The sequence below is a fragment of the Triturus cristatus genome, chromosome 3_1, assembly GCF_964204655.1.
Source record: "Triturus cristatus chromosome 3_1, aTriCri1.1, whole genome shotgun sequence".
NCBI classification, from domain to species: domain Eukaryota; kingdom Metazoa; phylum Chordata; class Amphibia; order Caudata; family Salamandridae; genus Triturus; species Triturus cristatus.
The window spans coordinates 446118679-446141502 of record NC_140583.1 but is presented as its reverse complement, the minus strand read 5'-3'; the positions used below and the strand labels follow the sequence as shown (position 1 = coordinate 446141502).

Genomic DNA, 22824 nt, shown 5'->3' with positions numbered 1-22824 from the left:
AATTATCCTGAGACATCCTTACCACTCAGTCAGCATAAAACCCCTGTGTAGGCCCTTCTGTTCAATATGTAGGCCTCTTTGTTAAATTGACCATAGCTCTGCAATTTTAGTGTATAGCAGTCTGAAGGCAGGTCTGCGAGGCCTTCTGCTCCAAACTAGTAGCCCCCACCCTACCCGAGTGCTCCGTGCTCGGTATCAAAGTTCATCATCCCCCTGAAGCTGTCGACATACAGTAGGCTGCATCCTGGACTGGTACTTGCTTCCTGGGCAGGTTTCCCGCTTTTAAGGAAGTGGCAACCGCAGAGCATCAAGTTAGGAGAACTGAGGAGATTTTATACATGAATATATTGAATTCCCGTACAATACCCATTATTTTCTGCTTGCTCTATGGAACTTACGATAAGCGATTGGCCTGAGAGACTGACCTTTTCACCCAGTCCATTGTCAGCATTAAGTGGGTAAATGACGAAATGTCTGGTAAAATCTGCAGACGTAGCTTTTGGGTAGCATACGTAGGTAGATGTAGCGTGCAAAGGAGCCCACAAAATGATATAAAAAGGGAGCACCCACAGATATCGACGGACTACCTCGCCGTCTGTATGTAGGTTAACAGGCTGTGCAGGTTTTCCCCAAGAGCTGGGAGCTCTTGTCTTCCTTTGCTTAAAATGTCTTGCTCTGCTTTGCTTGAAGTATCTTATTCTATTTTACCTATATGGAATGTCATGTTATGTTTAACCATTGTTCTCTTTACTTTTGCATTTAAAAGATTTTGTATTGTAATTGCAGGAATGCTTGCTCTAAGAGTAAACGTGAGTGTTCCTAGGTAACATTTTCCTTGGTGTAACTTGTTTCTCATGATGCATTTATAGATGTGTTTTCTCTCTCTCTCTGTCAGTACATTAATTGAGATACAGAGAATATCATGACAGCTGTATGATTATCTGGATTCTGTATTTTGTACTTTATGTCTCTATTCTGCGGTTTCTTTGAAGTTGCATCTTCTCATTAAACTGCCATTGTATTCTGCCTCCAATTCCATGTCTCATATGTCTGTTTTCTTCATTTTTGGAGCAAGTGTTCCTAGGCACCCCGGCTCAAATTAAGGTGCCCCTTTTGTCCCTGACTCACTCTCCTGCTCAGTTCTGTGGTGACTCCCGGGGCTCTGGGGACCGCCCCTAGCTTCCTTGACCCGTAATAGATCTTCCCTCCAACAGCTTCTCTTGCAAGTCCTGTATTGTTGGTTTGTTGCCCCTGCCCCCCTTTCCACTGCCCTCCATAGTCAGTTGTGCTTCCACGGCCCTTCCTGCCTGCTCAGTGTGGTTACATTGTTGCCTTTGCACCCTCCTACCTGCCTTCAATTTTCAGAGTCCGTGCCCCTGGCCTCTGCCTCTCAACAGTATCCTAATGAACAACTAGATTGCTAACATTCTATATTTATTACAAAAGTGTGGAACGCCTGACGTCATCTTGATGTAATCAAAACTGTAATACCTAGAGCATTTCCTTTAGAAATTACATATATGAGAGGGTCTTATTGGCATCAAAATTATGGTTAGTGCTCTAAAAGACTAAAATAAGGACATATTTTCTGAGTTTTCAAATAGCGACAAAGCACTTTTAAATTATTTGTTATCTTTATGTTTTTTTATCCAGTTGACCACTTGATTAAATGTTGCACTTAGAGGAGAGGATGTGGTGTTACTTCCAGAACTGCAGACTTTGCAACTGGGGAACCAGGTTGAAGTTTCTGCTGTTGTGGCTCACAGTAGAGCACTGACAGCCCGTGGACGACATACCCGAAGTAGACGGGAGTGAAGGAACTACATGTCCCGATGCACATTGCGGGATGACGCTCTGACGTCATCACGCACGGCGCGAAGACGAAGAAAAGGAACATCCGGCATCGAGCGGGTGCCGGTTATTTTGGTTTCCAGGTTCGAGTGCGGACTAGTGTGGCGTTCTGGTAGGGGTGCTCAGCACCAACCTTGATTCCTCACTGACTTTGTTTCGCACTGCCGTTTTTGTTACCCAAGTCCTTTCTAAGAACTGAGTTAGTAACGGTACCGCTGCGGTTCCATTGGAAGCCTCCCCAAGGCATTGCGGAATCGCCCGTACCGTGAGACTATTGTATAGAGTTTATTCATTAGCGCGAGCTGGCGACTCTAAGGTGCTGAGCCGTACCTAGTTCCTAACAGACAGAGTGAAGCATTCCAGTGGTACGGTGGTTGGCACACCTGCTGGTGTGGTTTGGAATTTCCTCCGAGACATTTTGATATCATCTCATATCCTTAGTTCGCTCTACCCCAGAAGCATGGGAGTAGCGCAAGGGGTTTGTGCAGAATCCGTGAACGGAGTTGCAGGCAACTAACTGGTTCACAAGCTTCGCTGCACCTCACTTGTTTATTTGTATTCTAACAGGGGCGGAGAGGTGACTTCTGGCATACGTCCTTCCCCTCCCCCTGTTATACCCGAGATCCAGGATTTGTGGTAGGTCCGTTTGTTCAGGGAGTGGTCAAGTGTGGGGGGGAATTACCAAGAGTGGTATCCATCGGCTAAACAGTGTCATTTCCGTAGGTTCACGAACTGCCCTGATCCCCGGCTCTCCAGGTCTCCCAGTTCAGGAGTGCTTTCTTTCTTTTACAGGTACAGCAGGGGAAGTAGGGGAAACATGGTGTACAGGAGTATAGGGGTTGTCCTAACCATAGCGCCTTGTTATTCCTCTTTCAGGTCTCCCTCCCTGCAGTCCCCTTCCTTTCCTTCCCTCGCCTGATCACCCTTCTGTGTCTGTCATATATATACCAGACCAAGGGGTTATCGGGAGGTGGACCCCTTACAGCATCGTGCGACCCTGAGGACGTTGGACGGCGACATCTGCTTCAGCTCGACATTCTGTGATTCTGGTCAAATCACTTAGTCTCCCCATGTCTACAATCAAAATTAATTTGTTCTTGTGTGATGTAACCAATGCTCATGTAAAGCACTCCAATACCTGACAAGTCTGCACTATATAACACTGCAAAAACACAAAATAATAAGTGTTTTGCACACTTCTGTCATTGGGCTATATCTGGGTGATTTTGGGCTACATTTGGGCTCTTTTGTCTCCGGTGGCCATCTTGGGAGATTTATTTGTTATGAAGTTTCCTCATTTCCTCATGTACTGCAGTCTCCTCAGTAGGAAATGCTTTCAGTTTTTTACTTTGATTCCATCATGAAGGTATTCAGATATGTCACACATTTGCCATAAATTCTGAATGTTAGCACTCTAGTTGCTCATTAGATCACTGTAGTAAAACTACTGTTCACCATGGAAGTCTGCTCCTGGTATTAAAAGTGCATGTTTCAGTCTGCATGTCAGAATTTTTTAATGAAATAGAAGAGGATTTGATAAGTCACTCAAAATGTGCCCTCATTTTCTTTCTTCCGCATTAATCATAATTTCTATGGCAAAATGAACCCCCTCATTGTGTTCCTTTTTAAATTAAATGTTTTAAGTGTTATCAGTTTATTCCAATCAAGATGGCTTCAGGTGTGCCATACTTTTGTCATAATGAAGACAGTAAGCGCTCTAGTTGTTTTTAAGAACATTCTTGGACATTCTGTCATTGGGCTATACTTGGGCTACATCTGGGTGATATTTGGGCTACATTTGGGCTCTTTTGTCTCTGGTGGCCATCTTGGGAGACTTATTTGTTATGAAGTTTCCTAATTTCCTCATTTACTGCAGTCTCCTCAGTAGGAAATACTTTCAGTTTTTTACTTTGATTCCACCAAGAAGGCATTCAGATGTGTCACACATTTGCCATAAATTCAGAATGTTAGCACTCTTTTTGCTCATTAGATCACTGTAGTAAAGCTACTGCTCACCAGGGAAAACTGCTGCTGGTATTGAAAGTGCATGTTTCAGTCTGCATGTCAGAATTTTTTAATGAAATAGAAGAGGATTTGAGAAGTCACTCAAAATGTGCCCTAATTTTTCTTTCTGCAGCACTAATCATACTTTTTATGGAAAAATGAACCCCCTCATTTTGTTCCTTTTTAAATTAAATGTTTTAAGAGTTACCACTTTAATCCAAGCAAGATGGCTTCAGGTGTGCCATACATTTATCATAAGTAGGACGGTTAGCGCTCTAGTAGTTCTTTGGAACACTCTGGGAAGCTGCAGTAGAACACAAAGGAATCAACTGACAGTCTCTGCCCTTGTTGGATGTACATGTTTTACTGAGAATGTCAGACTTTATTCTCACATGACTGAGAAAGATAATGTGAATTTACAGAAAATAAGCTCTCAGTTTAGCTTATAGATCACCTTCCAAACCTCTGTGGTAAAAGCATGAGAAAATATTTTTCTCTCAATCATGATATCCCAGCAGAAGGCTTTTTCACATGGTGAAATCCCCTTAGAACATACCACAATTCCTAAAATGAGTATGGTACCATCAACAAATGATTTATAATGTAACTAAAGTCTTAAAACCTTCTATTAACTGCAATGCTTTCTAATGAGGTGCTATCATGTATATTGGTCCCAAGATGGCTGCCAACACTTCTTGGATGAAGTGCTGACAGCCAATCAGATCTCAGGATGAGATGTGTGGTTAGGCTCCGCCCACATATATATATATATGCTTTCAAATGCTATTTTCTCAGGAAATACTGAACAGATTTACACCAGACCTGCAAAAGGCACTTCCTTGACCTTATGGCTACCTCTCTGCCAAATTTCAAGTAATTCTGTTCAGCCGTTCGGGCTGTAGCTGTGTCTAAAGGTCCTATGGAAAAATGCATGGGGAAAACGCGTTTTGGGACCCCCCTTTTTTCTCGGCCCCTGCTTGACGAATCACCCCGAGACTTTCAGGGTAGGAGCTGAACAGAGCGCCCCATTAGTTTTGAAAAGTTTTTCAAAATAGAATTTTGAGATTTCCTATGGAAACTAGGTTGTAACTATAACTATCTACTGGCGACAGCCAGTAGATTATATATATATATATATATATATATATATATTCACTGAAAAAACCATAGGTTTCACACATGTTATAGTTAGCGGAAATTTTACTGATAAAAAACCAATGAAATTCCCCCGTTATAGTTAGTGCAGGCAACTATAACTCATGCGACCGCAATCCTCTGCTGATGCTAATACTGTATTTAGACACTTATTTGCCCATGTCTTCTTCCATAAATTTTTAGCTATACATATATTACAAATATTTTTTTTCATAAAGACACATATGTCATCAGCAGAAGATTGCGGTCGCATGAGTTATAGTTGCCTGCACTAACTATAACGGGGGAATTTCATTGGTTTTTTATCAGTAAAATTTCCGCTAACTATAACATGTGTGAAACCTATGGTTTTTTTAGTGAATTTGTACGGTTTTTTAAATGCTAAGTTACTTTACGCCATTCGTGGCGTGCGCGCCCACTTAACGCAGTTCGTTCCGTGCGCGCACGGTGCGCTTCGTGCACCGTGCGCGCACAGTGAGCATGCGGTGCGCTTCGCGCACCGCACGCCCACTTTACGCAGTTAGTGCCGTGCGCGCACGGTGGGCACGCGGTGCGCTACGCGCACCGCGTGCCCACGTTACGCTAGATGGGCCATGTACGCACGATGCGCTTCGCGCACCGTGCGCACATGGAGGACATATGATGCGCTTCGTTGTGAAAGGTAATATTTTAATTTTTCACATCTGTGATATGCCATGCACAAATGGTGCCCTTCGGGCACCATTTGCACATGGGGTGGGGAGAATATGGCAAATTTTTTTTAAAAAAATTTTTTTTACCGTACGCGTACGGTAAGCGTAATCGGCGAAATTATCAAAAAAATTAAAATTCCGTTTTTTGCCTTGGGGGATCTTTGGGGACTCCCCCAACATGGCTAGGTGCTTAGGAGCTGTCTAAACAGCCCCTTTACATGTTTTTGTCCTTTGTTTTTTAATCCCCACTCAGATTGCGAGAGAGAAAATGGCGGCCGCCGCTTCCTGATTTCGACCGATTCGAATGTTTACTAAGATCTAACAGCCAATCAGAATCGCGCTCGCGCACGTCACCGTACGCGTACGGTAAGCGCACCGTAAGCGCACCGTAAGCTGGCTCAGATATATATATTGATTTAAAGGCTATTTTCTCAGAATCTACTGAACAGATTTACACCAAACCTACAAAAGGCACTTCCTTGACCTGTAGACTACCTCTCTGCCAAATTTCAAGGAACTCTGTTCAGCCGTTCGGGCTGTAGCTGTGTCTAAAGGTCCTATAGAAAAATGCATGGGAAAAACGCGTTTTGGGACCCCCCTTTTATCTCAGCCCCCGCTTGACGAATCCCCCCGAGACTTTCAGGGTAGGAGCGGAGCGCAGCGCCCCACCTATTTTGAAAATTTTGCGAGGATTCGTCGACCGGCACCAAAGTTATTCCAAATAGAATGTTGCGGTTTTCCTATGGAAACAGGGTCCTAACTATAACTACCTACTGGCGACCGCCAGTAGGTAATATATATATATATATATATATATATATATATATATATATATATATATATATATATATGTTTTAGTGACAGTCATCACTGAACTCAAATCCCTGAATAGATCAGTACTATCCCAAAAACGACAAAGATTTCAGAAACAGCCAATACCATCTTCTGATCACAAAGCTACAAAACAAATCAGAGCTTATCATCAATAAATCAGATAAGGGTGGGAATACAGTGTTGTGGTCACGGGCGGACGATTTGACAGAAGCAGAGCGGCATCTCTCCAACGCTTCATGTTATAGGAAGTCCTCCATATTTTAAATGAAAGCCGCAGAGGACAGTACCCGTATAAAACTACACCAATGGAGGCGGAATGGACTTTTGACCAAGGAGGAAATTACTTTTCTTAATGTTGAATATCCGGTCACTCCTATTCTCGATTTTCTGCCTAAAGTCCATAAGAAGACTACTCCTGTACCGGGTCAACCTATCATTTCTGCTCAGGGAAGCATGAATGAAAAGCTGTCAAAATATGTAGATTTTTTCTTACAGCCACATGTGGTCAGTTTACCATCTTATTTGAAAGACACTACAGACTTTCTGAACAAAATTAGGAATGTTATTTGGTGTTCGGATTTTTTTTAGTGGTAATGGATATTGAATCCCTGTACACCAGCATAAATCATTGTGATGGAATTAATGCTACTAAACACTTCCTTGAAAATCGGGACTTGAATATGAGAGAACATAATATTAGGCTGTTAGAGATTATCGATCTGTGTCTCACTACAAATTTTTTTCAATTTCAGAATGAGATTTACCAGCAGGTGCGTGGGGTGGTGATGGTTTCGTGCTTCTCCCCAAGCTACTCATGTTTACATGTTGGCTGGTGGGAGAGGCATGTCCTCACTGCCACCCATCACCTCTGGTGGAGTCATATAGTCCATTATTAGCGCTATATAGACGACGTTTGTCTCATCTGGAAAGGATCCAAAGATGATGCCTTTAAGTTCATAGAAGATATCAATGTCAATGATTTAAATTTAAGATTTACAGCCTCCATTGATAATTCTATGGTGGAATTTTTGGATGTACTATTGTATGTAGATGAAGGTGTCCATCATACTAAGTTACATAGAAAGATTACTGCAGGTAACTCGATACTCCATGCAGACAGTGCACATCCTCGACACCTCATCAACAGCATGCCCTATGGAGAGTTCATACGTATTCGTAGAATATGCAGTTCCGAGTTAGTCTCGAAAAAGTGTCAAATGGAAGCATTTCAGCGATTCCTCAACAGAGGTTATAATAGGCAACAACTGACCTTAGCTTTAAACAAAGCTAACGATAAGCAAAGGGAAGCTCTACTCCAGCCTCGTCTCAGTGAGAATATTGACATGGATTTCTCAGAAAAAACTGTGCACCCAATTCGGCTTATTACTAGTTTCAGTACACAAGAACAGGCTATTCGCAGGATCATCTATTCAGAATGGCCTATCATTTTGACCGATAACATTCTTGGTCCCATTCTGCCAAATCTGCCAGCTATCACTTTCAGAAGAGCACCCTCCATGAGGGATGCTCTTGTTAAATCAATGCCTGAGGTGAAACCCGTTAAGACCTGGCTTACTAAAACTGGCTTTTTCAAGTGTAGTTCTTGCAGAGCGTGCACGTTTGCCAAAAATAGTACACACTATAAAACAGCTTTTAGTGATAAACTGTTGGCCATTCAACAACATTTAACATGCCGTTCTGATTATGCCATTTACAAACTGAGGTGCACCTGTAATCTTAGTCATAGTGAATTCTGAACACAATTATCCGGTGGCCAGGCACTTCAAGTCTGTACATGATAACCAACTGAAAGACTTAGAGTACACTGTTTTAGGATCTGTCCCCAACCCCGTCCGGGGTGGGAATCGAGACAAACTTTTGAGACAGAGTGAATCTCATTTTATTTTAGCTATCGATACACGAGCTCCGAATGGCCTTAACATGAATGAGGACCTTCATAATATTCTCTAGAGTCTCTTCCGCATCTTTTGAAAAAATCTCAGCATTTACAATATTTTTGGGAAATTTTTTGCTCCTGTCCATCAGTGTTTAGATGCCATTGAGATGTTTAAGATTTTCTAATCTGTGTGTATGTATTTATATAAGTTTTTTTAATACATTCACACCGACCTGCAACTTTGCTTTGCACTTGCGATTCACCTAGGCGTAGGTGATTCAGGGTTTCTCCCCTGTGTTGCTAGTGTGTTGATTCATTTATTTGCACAATATCACTTTGCACAGCACCATTTTGCACGTTATGCATACGGCACTTTTTTCTTGTCTTACCATTATTTGAAATAGAAAGCAATTCATTTATTTATTTCCAACAGATGTACTGTCTATATAAAGATGCAGATTCTGTGAATCATCACGTTAACATCTGTTACATTAAATAGGAGTATCCCTCAGGCTTGGTTGGTTCAGTGATACTATCATGAGAGTTTTTACTTTCAACAAAAAATTGCACATGCACTTTACTATGGAATGTCTCTGCTGTTATTTTCTGAACCTTATTTTAATTGCCTTTATATTAGTCTGATATAATTGTGATGATTTTAATGTCTAATAATCTTTTCGGTCAGTATGAATTTTGCTTTTAAAAACAAATATGTATTAAGGTCATTTTATCAATCGCCGCTGAATGTATGCACAAGAGATGGTCTAGTTCAAGTGCTGTATTATTTTTCTGGCACTAGATATGTTCAGTTTTTTGTAAAAACTTAGGTACGGCTCTGGTATTTGTTAAAGGAAGAAAATCATTGCACTATGCAAATATTTACTATACTTACAACTTATCCTCCTTTGATAATGCTCTGATTTGACATTCGTATGCAGTTATCTGTATCTAGTGTGGAAAATAATTTTTTCTAATGATAGAATTTTTTTATTACCATTAGCCGATAAGTGATTACCAATTCTTGTTGACATCACAAACTGCACTATGCAGACATTGCGCCAGCTGCTAGACTATATATCTACATTTTACCTCATTTTTATCTCCTGTATGAATTATGGGAATTTCAGCGGTTGTATTTTTTGTAAATGACCATTTTAAAGTGTTATAGTCTATTATTATTGTTGTTCACTGACAAACAGTTAGTCTGTTTTTTACAGCTGATTGTGCACATATTTCACTTCAAAAGTAGTCAGTAATTGGAGACGCATCATGTGATCAAGCTCCCAAGAGGAGCGAAACGCGTCATGGAGGACACTGGTCCTAGCACTTATCCATGCTGAAATAAATTGCACCGCATTACTCACTAATCCGGAATGGGAGTGTTATTTTCTTCATTAAAGGAGTTGGGAGGTCCGTGCCTGCGGTTTCCGCCCTCCAATTCGGCGGAACATGACGTTTTCAGTATATATATATATATATATATATATATATATATATATACACACACACACACACACACACACACACACACACACACACCCACACACACACATATATATATATATATATAAAAAACATATTTAAACTTTATAGAAGCACACAGTCACTGGATGATGTCATCAGTGATGTCATTTGAGATGTCGTCAGTGATGTCACTGACCATGTCATGAATGATGTAATATGTGACGTCATCAGCAGTGCATTGCAGGGGAGCAAGTTATAGTTAGCTTAACTAACTATAACGTCCGAATTTCTCTGGTTTTGTACGAGTGAAATGTCCAACTAACTATAACTTCCCTGAAACCTGTGTTTTTTTCAGTGAATTTCTAAGGTTTTTTAAATGCTAATTTCTAACTAGAACGTCCCTGAAACCTATGGTTTTATATACATCTGGTCTAGCGGGTGATTTTCATACGGGTGCGGCTGCATCTAGTCCATTTCGCCCTCCTTCTTCCTTCTATCCCTTCATGCCCAAAGACTCCATTGATGTTTTCAGCGACATGGTTATTGACAAATTGAAAGATTTGAACAGAGCTGTCAATTCCAAAACCAGTCATCGAAATTACCGTTCTAAACGCTATTGGACCCTAATGGGAAGGCTACAAAACAACAACGAGGTAATAGTCAGTAGTGCTGATAAGGGTGGCAACATTGTCCTATTGCCGAGAACAGAATATCTGGCTGAAGCTCAACGCCACCTATCTGACTCTAGCTGTTACTATAAAGTCCCACGTCAACAATTGAACGTAGTCAAGGAACTCGTATTTAAATATCTCCACCAATGGAAAAGACTAGGCCTTTTGTCTCAAAATGAGTTTCTCTTTTTGAAAAATGACCACCCCACTACTCCCATTTTGTACTTCATTCCAAAAGTACACAAGGGCATATCTCCTGTGCCGGGTAGACCTATTATTTCAGCAAGGAACAACGTCTTGGAGGCTATGTCCAAATACGTGGATTTTTTCTTATAAGAGTACATGATGCGTCTGACCTCCTTCATTCAGGATACAGGAGATTTTCTGAGAAAAATTAAGGATGTTGAGTGGCAGTCCAGTATTGTGTTTATCCATGGACATAGCCTCGTTGTATACTAGTATTCACCATACCGATGGACTTGTGGCTGTTCAGTATTTTTTAAATGATCGAGCACTGTGTTTACATGATCATAATTGCATGCTTCTCAGTATGATTGAACTGTGTTCAAACAACAATTTGTTCCTCTTCAACAAAGTTTTATATCATCAATTGAGGGGAGTGGCTATGGGGGCATGCTTCTTTCCCAGCTATGCCTGTTTGTTGGTTGGCTGGTGGGAGGAGCATGTCCTCAGGGCACAACACAAAGCAATTTGGGACACCTACATTAGATATTACTGCAGATACATCGACGATGTTTTCCTAGTATGGGATGGTTCCCAGGAATACGCAATGCTATTTGTGACATCCATCAATGATAACAGGCTCAATCTGAATTTTACAGCCTCCATTAGTGATCATAGGGTTGAATTCCTAGATATGGAAGTGTTTGTTTGGAATAATTACAAACAAACCAAATTACATAGAAAAAGTACCGAAGGGAACTCAACCCTCCATGCCTCCAGTCAGCACCCTCAACATCTGATACGTAGTATACCATACGGTGAATTCCTTTCTTAATAGGCGTATATGTCGTCTCGAATCAGATTTAGTTGAGTGTCAACTTGATGCCTTCAATTGCTTTCTCAGGCGTGGCTATAAACATAATGATCTAAAAGTGGCTTTGGACAAGGCTAATAGTCAAGTCCCGTAACACATGTCTGGCACCTAAGAATACTTGGTCCCTGGACTCAGGGATTCAACCCACCATTGATGAAAACAATGTAGATAACCCACCTATCAGACTTATAACAACTTACAGCAAGCAACAACAACAAATGTGTAAGATCATTAATGCCTAAATGATATGACTTTAAAAACTTTGTTACCACCTGCTCCTACTATAACATTCATAAGAGCTCCCTCTATGAGAGATGCTCTTGTTAAATCTAGCCTAGAATTAATACTAAAAACATCTTGGCTGTCTTAATCTGTTTTTTATAAATGCACAGCCTGCACATTTAGTGTTAATTATACTGAATATATGACAGCATTCAGCAATATTCCAGTCCCAATTAAAGAGCATTACACCCGTCGGACTGAATTTGCTGTGTACATGTTAGAATGTACATGCCATCTGAAGTATATTGGCAGTACTAAACTGGCTGTGTACAACATAATTCTACAGCACTTGCGGGCCATCATTAACTCAGATTCTAATTATCCCATGGCATGCAATTTTCAAGCTGTGCATTCTAACAGAATTGATGACTTGAAATATTCAATATTTGGATCAGTCCCCATCGCTATTCAGGGTGGCCACAGAGAGAGAAAGCTGCGACAGCTTGAGTCTTTTTTTATTATGACTCTCGACACAAAGATGCCTAACGGGCTTAACACTAGCGAAGATCTACATAATTTTCTTATAACTTTTTAAAGCACTTTTAGCTTTGGTAGGTCTCTCCTACACATTGTATCATATGTTATTGCCCAGGTCACTTGGAATTCTAGCTGTCTCTTCCTCTAATTTGATATTTGCTGTATGTGTCCAATCCAATATTTATATCCATCAATTTTTATCTGGATTTTACTGCTATCCAGCTTTGCTGCTCGCTGTGTTCTCCTTACTAGCTTTTTCTAGTTATTTGACTATTCGTTTTAGTCATTTACATTTCTGCTCTGGCTTTCTTTATTATTTAGCACCTGCACTTTGAGTACAACCGTTAGGTTGCAGGAGTCCTCATCCAGCCAATTAGAAAATTTGTGTACACTTTTAGGTTAGCTTTTTGCATTTGCATATTTTGCACACAGTTCGATTGTACTTTGCACATATCAATTGGACAATCGTTTTTTGTACTTATAGATTGCATAGCTATCATATTTATGTGATTATAATTTTTTGACATTTGGCCCATTTTTAAATCTCTGTGAGTAGAGGAGTAATTTATGTAAACTACCATCTGTTCAAGGTGCACTTGCACTTTACCTGTTCAATGATATTTTGCACAGTGCAATCGATTGATATTTGTTGTATAAGGATATTTTATCTTATACATGCAGGTTTTACACATCCCCTCTATATTTTATTCTATTTGATTATTTGTATTCTAATTGTTTTTAATGGGCGAAATTGTTTTAATTAGATTTAGTGATGTTTTTCATATCAGAAATCATATGTATGAATTTTATGTACTGCTATTTACAATGCACTCTATTTACTTGGACTTATGAACATTGTTTGTGAAATTGTCTTTCATACTGCAGTCTGTTTTTTATGTCCCTATTATCACCTGACCAATCACATGTTATTTGATTGGTCAAACACAATATTTCTAGTGTGATTCGTCAACAGCGCGTCATGTGACCAAGATCGCTGTTAGCGATCGTAACGCGTCTGGGGGGACACTGGTCCGATACACTTTGTGGTGTCATGATGAAATAATGCAGAAATAAAAATTCTGCGGAGTGCTGTTGTGGTCCATACCTGTATTGTGGATGCCCCTCTTGGTAGTAGGGGCAACAGGACTGTTCTGTAATATATATATATATATATACACACACACACACACACACACACACACACACACACACATACACAGACATATATATACACATTTACATTAATGCTTAATACTGGAATACATTGTAAAGGTCCTTTAAAATATGTACGTGATAAATGCCTGCATTATATAAGAATTAGTACACTTCATCTCAAATTCAATTGCTAATTAAATCAATACAAAGGTGTTTAAAGATAATACCACAGTATTAACACACTCATCGTCCCTAAACCCTCTGCATCCTATCCCAGAAGTATAAACATACAAGTACTGGTAAACATAAGAGAAAATAACAAAAGGTAAGTGGTTGTAATTTTCTTTTTCTAGGAGTGACAGGAGAGTTAAAATTATTGTCCGTTTCTCTTCTCAGGAGACTTAAATGATAGAGTTTTCGCTCTTCGGGTTCTAAGGCCCGTGGAACTGAATGTGTTCCTGAGCTCAGATTGTACTTTCGTCTCAGCGCACAACAAAGGGAAAGTGGCTTTTGGTATTTTCTGAAGAATCTTTATATTTCCGACTACCTGGCTAGCGTTTGCCATTTACACAGCTCTTTTCCTCGACGCAGAATCCTTCAGACATCTTCTGAAAGTGGATAAATTGTCAGTGTGCGTTCAAATGACTTGCGTTGTAATGACGTACGTAGAAACAGTACTTACGATGTGAAAAATGGGTGATAATTGTGGTCTGTTGTAAAAACGTTATGGTAAAGGCTGTATCAGTTTTATTTAGGCAGTTACTCCATGAATTTGAGGTGGTAGAGGCAGTATTCAAGTCTTGGCTTGCAAAGGTCTTCTGGGCCATTCATTTTCATTTTCATTTGGAACTCCCTTCCATTTGAATTACGATTTACCCAGCCTTTAACTACTTCCAGAAAAAGGTTCTGTCCCTGTAGAGCACCAGAATGCGTTTTGTTGGGAAGCATTGAGATTTAAACAGCACAAATAAATAACTAAAATAAATAATCTAAATAAATGAGAGCATATGTGATGGATCCTGAAAGACGCCACCGTGTTTAGTGTGAGGGGCCGATGTAAATGATGGTAAGTACACTAAACTTTGTTTGCCTTTACATTGTGAGGAAACACTTTTCAGAGTATTTTCATGAATTCCAAGCTGATGGTGTTTTGTAGTAGGTGTGTGGTGCTGGGAAGAGTCAAATACTGATAAGTCCAGAAGCAATAGGGCAGCCACTCCGTTCTTGACCACTATCAGTTTTAAGTGACCACATAGGGATACAATGGCTGACTCTGCCTGGTCTCAACTTCAATAATTTCTTCAGGGAACCTAATAAGAGGAGTGCAAACTGCTTGTTTAAATATTGGTCTTTAGTTTGCTGAGTTGGCAGGATTGAGAGTCTTTCTTTAAGAGTGGTGCAATGTTGGAGGTTTTCAACAAAGGTGGGCAATAACCTAGTTCAACCCTGCCCCGGCCAACAAAAGGAACCAGTCCCCCATAGACGCTGCTCGTGCAAAAGAGCTTGGTACTCCCTGCAAAGCCAAGCCAGCATATGCTGTGCATAAAGGTCCTGTTGCAGTTGGCTGTAAAAATGCCTCAGGTGCAACCAGTCGCAATTTCCATGTGCAACGCTGTAATGACAACAATAACAAACACACATTTGCAAAGCCAATGAATTTGGAATGCATTTTGAGCCCTGATGGTAACATTATAAATGTCTGATGCAACAAAAAATCCAAACAACAAAATATTGCTTTCAGTAAAGAATCCATCTATGAATTAAAGAAATTAATGTGCGGTGATTTACTGTTCTTATGAGATTTAAAACAGTCCCTCATGTATTGAAAAGCAAGCACTCTAGGGGGTGGAATAATACACCAAACAACCAACAGCATGAGTTGAAAGAGAAATACTCTTTGGTGGAGAAAAGGCCACACACTGTAGATTTTGAAGAACTGATAACAACAGGTCAGCAGGCAGCTTCATCATCAAGCCAGATCTAAAAAAAAGACTGCTCTCTGTATACAATTCATGCATGAGATAAAGAACTGAATGCATCATTTTTTAGTATACTTTTCAGATTAAAAATAAAGCCCTTCATGCATTGCAATACAAGCACTTTATAAGAGGCAGAATGATACACCCGATCAGGCAATAGCATGATGGTGAGATAGATACTCCCTTTGTCTGACCAAAGAGGTTACATTCAAAATTTAAAATCAATGGTTGTCAGAAGCTGATCCAAATGAACCAATACTTGAAGTGGGCTGACCAAAAAAGCTCACTCTATGTATACTGAAAGCAACAGGTAACAGAATTCTGCATTGCCAGAACAGACCGAAGAAGGACATATACATGAAGTAAACATACAATCAAGCTTTCAAGTCTCTAGGTTTCACTTTAAGTACACACAAGGGTTATTAAAGATAACACAGAGGTAGAAATAGATATTCAGTTGTTGTGATTCAAAGAAAGGTTTAAATGAATAACATTTAAATGTTTTCATGTTACAAACATTATAAATCAATTGAAGTTTTGCAGAGTTCTTAAACTGTTCTCACCTGGGCATCAGTTTGGTTTGGCTCCTTAGCTTTTTCTGTTGCTTCTTTAAACCTTTGCAATTCCATGCTATCTCTGTGACCTACAGTAAATTACAAAATATATACAAATGAAATTTCCAATCTAACATCCAAATAACAATTCTGCAACACACAAAGTCTAAAAGTGTTGATACAACAGCAGGAACGTCAGCTAGGATTAGAACATTTCTTCTGCATCAACATCACAGAACTTAACCAACTGGCATAAATGTAATATTGTTATCCCTATTACATTTATCAAACGTGTGTCACTAATTTATTTAAACAATAAAAAAGAAAAATATACTATAAATGGTCTACTCTTCTTAAAAGGTCACATGATGTAGCCATACAAATATACATCTTTATACAGGAAATTATAAATTTAGATTAAATGTTCCGAGAGAAACACTTTTCTCCATAGGATTAGAATGACATCCCACTCCTATGAGAAAAAGGCCAACAAATTGTAGTAATATGGTTGGCTAACAAATGTTTTCTACATCTTTGTGTCATTAATAAAATGAAATCTTTCCCTGGACCTAATCTCTGATAAACTACATTTTCTTACAATGTACAATAAGATGAAAGAAGCGCTGCCTTGAATCATCAACACCAGTGGTTTTCAAACTTTTTAGAACCGCTGCCCTCTTTTTAGAACAACAATCTTTCACAACCCACCTACCTTCAAAGGAGAATAGGAGGGGTGATTTTTTTAATGTAAATAAAGCATTGTGTTTGGTAGTACATTGTCGCTTACAGTCAGCAGATTTTCAGTTGAAATGGTCACTAACTTTGCACAGATGTACAGCTTTACTGATAAAAGTAGATCATACAGCATTCAAAGGCTAATGTGTGGAAATGGGGTTTCTGTGAATATGTATCAATTAAATTGGCTTTATGTGTTTTGAGCCTAATAAAATCAGTTTCCAGCACACTTCAGAATTACACAAAAACACAATCTTACTTCTTTCTTGCTTTCCTAACTACCGAATGTATACTAATCATTTACAGGTATTTATATTTTGCACAAAAAAAGGGTTCATAATTCACCTTAAAAACTTTTAACACCAGTCCCATGTTAAAGAACAAGCAGCAACTTGTCAGAAGACATGGCCTGACATTTGACCTGTGTCACTGAAGCACCTCAAATGTGACAAGATAAACACATAATTTAAAGGCATCTTTAGGGGGCGTGGCCAAGATGGCGAGGTGAGCGGACGTCTTCCCCGCGAGCTCCTGTGCCTCCCAGCCCCTGAACCTAGATCACAGGCCGAATCTCCCCCTGATCTGCGGGGGTAACGGTGCTGGTGCTTTGTGAAGTGCTGGCCGAGGTCGTGAGGCACCCTTTAGATCCTGGGCGGCGCCGGTGACTCCCAACGGCTGAAGAGCGCGGCTCCGTGGCGAAGAGGAGGAGCGGAGGCCGGGCCCAGCGCCGGAACTCTGGGGCTGATCGCTACGCAGACGGCCGGAGAGGTCGGGAGGGCCTACCGTGGAGCGGCTGGGAGCTTGGTGGTGATCGAGCGCAACGGCGACGTCCGGAGGGAGTGAGCGGTCGCCGGAGGGCGGCCGGAGGCGTTGCTGAGCTCCGCGACGCACTCCCCGAGCCACACACAGACAAGCCTGCCCTAGACAACGGCGGAGCGCGACCGACGCCCGGCGGGCAGAGGTGAGGAGGGAGCCGCCGCGGGAGAGCAAGAGCGGGGAGGCAGCAGCGGATCGAGGACGGAGGGGGAAAGATCACCCCGGCACTGGAAGAGGCGGCTGGAGGAGTCGTTGGCGGCTGGGACTGGCATCGGAGCACTGACTACGAGGCGGAGGGCCCCGGGGGAAGATGCGCGCTGCAGCCGGGGGCCCGGCCGCGCCACGAGGTGAGGGGAGGCTCCCAGACAGGAGGGCTCGGCAGTGACCCTCGGCCTGCACAGGACACGGCGGAGCAGCGGGAGGGAGAGCAGCCGAGAGTGGAGCGGGGGGCGGCGACCTCCCTTGCCGCCCTGCGGCCTCACGGGAGCTGGCCGGAGCACATCGCAAGGAGGGGGGCGCGATCGCACGGACCGGCGCACTGGAGACGGCCGGGGTTGGTGACCTGCACTACGGGGTCTGAGCCGGTAATAGCGGAGACACAGCCCTCGGGGAGGACTCACGTTCCCATACGCCAGAAGAAGGCAGTGCGCAGCGCCCGGGCAGGTGGAGGGGCCGCGGGGCCCGACATTACCGGTCTCTGAAACAGGCCACAGGAGCCGCGGAGGGGACCAGCGGGGATTGGACCGGGGGAGCCTCATAGTGCCGCAGAGGACCTGGAACTGACGCAAGCAGTGAGCGAGGTAGCACGGTCCGGGGCCTCGCCTCCCCAACAGCATGTCGGGCAGCAGAGGCGGACGGAAGGGGGAGCGCACACTCCCTGAACTCCTCGGCAGAGCGCAACACAGAGCCGACAGAGGGCAGCCATCGCCTAGTTCCTCCGGAGGTCCGGGGGGGGCTGCTGACGGAGAGCCCCCGGTCACAAGGTCCTTCATGGAGTCCCTTTTCAGCTCACTCAGGGAGGACTTCCAAACCCTGAAATCCGAAGTGGCCGGGGAGGTGCGAGAGTTGCGCCGGGAGCTGGACGGTCTGGGGGAAAGAGTGGCCACGGTGGAAGACACGGGTCAGAGGCGAGACGAAGAGTTCGAATGGGTGCTGCGCCTACGGGACCAGCAGATCGACCTCCAGGCACACGCCGAGGATCTCGAGAACAGGTCTCGGCGAAACAACGTCCGGGTTCGAGGTGTGCCGTCCAAGGAAGAAGGGACGGATACAGCAGGGTACCTACGGGACCTGTTCCGGGAGGTACTGGGCAAGGGGGAGGACTTCCCCATCCGCATCGACAGGGCGCACAGGGTGGGCCCCCCACAGAGAGCATCGGCGCCACCCCCGGACATTCTTGCCTTCCTCCCGGACTTCCCACTCAAGGAACGCATCCTGGCGGAGGCACGGAAACGGCAGTCACTGACCTTCAGGGGTCACCCGGTGGCCCTTTACCAAGACTTATCGGCCATCACGCTTCAAAAACGGAAATCTTTTAAAATTGCAACGGACTTTCTCAGGGAACACGAAACGCCGTATGCCTGGGGTCACCCATTTCGGTTAATCTTCCGATGGAACGGTACTGTGCATCAACTCCGCTCCCTGCAGGACACGTGCGGGGTCCTGGGCCTCACCGCAACAGCGGAGGACGACACGGCGACACAGCGACGGGGGCGCTCCGAGGGAGACGGATGGCAGCGAGTCTCCAGGCGGCGGTCCCGGGGGAGCTCCAGGAGACCGGACTCGCCCACCATCAGAGCTAGCATGGACAGCGCGGTGCTGGAAGTGGCGGAGACCACCGGCGCCACTGAGGTGGCGCTAACTGCTTGAATCACTCCGGGGGAAGAACGCTTTTGCCTTCTTCAAATTGCAGGTTTGGGGGCTGGAGGGGGGGGGGGGGGGGAGGGACGGGTGGCTGGACGTCCACTTGAATATACTGCCACGGTTTGGTCACCAGGGGGACTGGACTTGGACAATGAGGATCTGGAGCTGGGGGAAGGGAAGGGGAAGGTTGGGGTGGGACAGCCCTAAGTTTACGGCACGTTGCCAGGGGAAGGGGCTGGAGGGCGGAGGGGGTGGCAGTTGGGGGAGTAGGAGTGGGGGGGGACGGGAGGGGAGGGGCTCACGGGAAAAGAGGGAGGGGGTCCACGGTGGGAGGGGGGGTCGTCCAGTGCGTGCACACAATCCCGATTCTGGCGGCGATGCTCGGGACCAGAGTTGGGGGGCTGCACAGGGGCAGCGTGGCTACACGGCGGCAGCTGTTTCATCCATAGATGGCCAAGACTCTTAATATTGTGACGCTTAATGTCAGGGGCCTCAATAACCCAGTCAAACGGAGGGCGGTTCTGTCTCTCTTAGAGAACACCCAGGCTGATATCTGTCTATTTCAGGAGACGCACCTCCTACCCCGAGACTGCCTCAGGCTCCGCTCCCACGCGTTCCCCTCGCAGTTCTTCTCGTCTAGCGGCACGAAAACGGCGGGGGTGGCGATTCTGGTGGCCCGACGCTTCGGAGGAGAGGTTCTCAATAAACAGGCGGAACAAAAGGGCAGGCTCCTGGCCTACAGGTTCAGAATAGCAGGCCTCTCGGTCACAATAGGGTCTCTTTACAGCCCAAACGACCGGCAGGAACCCTTCCTCAGATCGGCCTTGAGGGAGGTCATGACCACGCCGGACAGGCATGTCATTGTTGGTGGCGACTATAACATGGTCTTCGACACGACCCTAGATAGGTCGGCGCACCGCTCCCCCCAGGTGGGGGAATTCTCGGCCGACTGCAAGGCCCAACTGGCGGAGCTGGATCTCCATGACCTATGGCGCCGCTTGCACCCCTCCGCACGGGATTACACTTACTACTCACATGCACACAAAACGTACGCGCGGCTGGACCACTTCCTGGTCACGGGACCGATGTACTCCTTAGCGACGTCGGCGGAATCGGGAGTGATCTCCATGTCGGATCATGCTCCGGTCATGGCAACGTTTACCTTGCCACCGGTGTCTAGTACCCCGCGAATCTGGCGGCTACGAGACTCCTTACTCTTTAGGAAGAAGGTGGTAGCGCAAGTCACGGCAGCGATTCGGGACTACCTCTCACACAACGGGGGTTCCGACACATCTAGCGCGACCCAATGGGCAGCGCTGAAAGCGGTCCTGCGAGGGGAATTTATCGCGATCTCCGCGGCGGATAATAAGGCACGGCGGCAGAAGCGGGAGGAACTCACACAGAGGGTCCGCGAGCTAGAGCAAATGCACTGTAGAACGGGGGCCCCCCGGGTTTGGAGGCGGCTCAAGGAGGCGAGATAGACGTTGACGGCGCTAGACATGGACCGCGCGGAATATGCAGCGCTGCGTTTAAAGCATGCCTACTACACGGGGGGAGACAAGTGCGGCAGGCTACTGGCGAGTAAACTCCGGGCGACGAGACAGAGGCAGAGGGTGAATGATCACCGGCCAGACGGGCTCGCCTGTCACGGAGGAGGAAGACATAGCAGAACTCTTTCGCCGGTACTATGCAGGCCTTTACGCCGGGGAGCCCCTAGACGCTCACGCGACGCACGAATATCTGGACTCGGTCTCTCTGTCGTCCCTGACACCTTCTCAGGCGGAGACCCTAGATAAGGAAATAAGGATAGAGGAGGTGGTTTCGGCCATCGCTCGTCTCAAGCATGGTAAATCCCCAGGGCCGGACGGCTATATGTCCCTCTTCTACAAAACATTTTTTACGACACTAGCACCGGTCCTCACGCGTCTTTTTAACACCTTCGCTGAACCAGGGGCCATCCCGGCAGACTTGCTGCAGGCGTCCCTGGTGGTCCTCCCCAAACAGGGGAAAGATAGAACACAGTGCGGGTCATATCGGCCGATATCTCTTCTAAACGTCGACCTCAAGTTGTACACCGGTATACTGGCGGCGCGCCTGGCTCCTCATCTGCCGGGCCTTCTAGAGCCGGATCAAGCGGGTTTCGTTCCAGGAAGACAAACGGTGGACAACACCAAGCGGATCACCCACCTCATCGAAAAGGCGTCTCGGATCCCGGGGGAAAGAATGTTGCTAGCGGTAGACGCAGAGAAAGCGTTCGACCGTGTCCACTGGCCTTACTTGGAACAGGTACTGGTGAAAATAGGGATGGGGGACAAGTTTCGCCGCATGATATTCAATTGCTACCGGTCCCCGACGGCCGTGGTGCGAGTAAACGGGTGTAGTTCCAAGAGCTTTGCCATCGAAAGAGGCATGAGGCAGGGATGCCCGCTATCGCCCCTGCTCTTTGCTCTCTACATGGAGCCCTTTGCGCAGCAGATCCGGAATAACGGGGCGATACAAGGAGTGAAATTTGGCGGTTTTCGCCACGCAGTCAGCCTATACGCTGACAACGTCATACTGTCCCTAGAAGACCCGTTACAGGCCTTGCCGGCATGCATAGCGGAGCTAACTGCTTTTGCGAAGGTCGCGGGATTCAAAATGAATATGGGGAAATCGGTAGCTCTAGACCTTTCTCTTTCGCGGACGACCAGAACGCTTTTACAACATCGGGTGCCGATAGTCTGGTCGTCAGACACCGTCCCCTATCTGGGAATTATGTTGGCCCCCACTTTACCCGCTATGGTCACAGCGAACTATGCCGCCCTGGGCAAGAAAATTGAGGAAGAATTGAGCCGTTGGGACCGTGACACCCTCTCACTGCTGGGCAGGGTGGCGGCGGTTAAGATGACGATTCTACCCCAGATTCTGTATCTGTTCCGCGCGTTGCCGCTCCAGCCTCCGACTGGGTGGATCCAGAAAATGCAGGCGGACCTCGCACGCTTTATCTGGCAGGGCAAGAAACCTCGGATGAGGAGAACGCTCTCGATGCTTGCACCGGAGGCGGGCGGACTGGGTATACCGGATCTCCGGAAATATTTTCAAGCGACGCAGCTGCGCTACTTAGTGGAATGGAGCAAGTGGGAGTCTGACAAACACTGGCTCTTCCAGGATCAGGTGGTTGCGGGCAGGCCACTACAGGAGGTGCCGTTCCTGCGCAGAGCGCACCGCCCCGCTAACCTATACGCCTCCTTTATCACGCGAGTCCCTCTGCGGGTGTGGGACGCCACTAATATCACGCACGGCCTCACGACCTTCCCTTCGCCGCTAACGCCCCTGGTGGATAACCCGGACTTCACCCC

The 22824-nt window shown here is 45.0% G+C and overlaps 1 protein-coding gene across 2 annotated transcripts in view; it reads right to left on the bottom strand.

The window, feature by feature from the left end:
- TRPM7 (transient receptor potential cation channel subfamily M member 7) overlaps positions 1 to 22824 on the bottom strand; it is a 2096104-nt gene that overhangs the window by 551019 nt on the left and 1522261 nt on the right. For both annotated transcript variants that reach the window (XM_085644243.1, XM_085644244.1), the window contains exon 27: positions 16082 to 16161. In XM_085644243.1, the coding sequence (XP_085500369.1) occupies positions 16082 to 16161 (80 nt within the window). The remainder of the gene's footprint in view (positions 1 to 16081; positions 16162 to 22824) is intronic.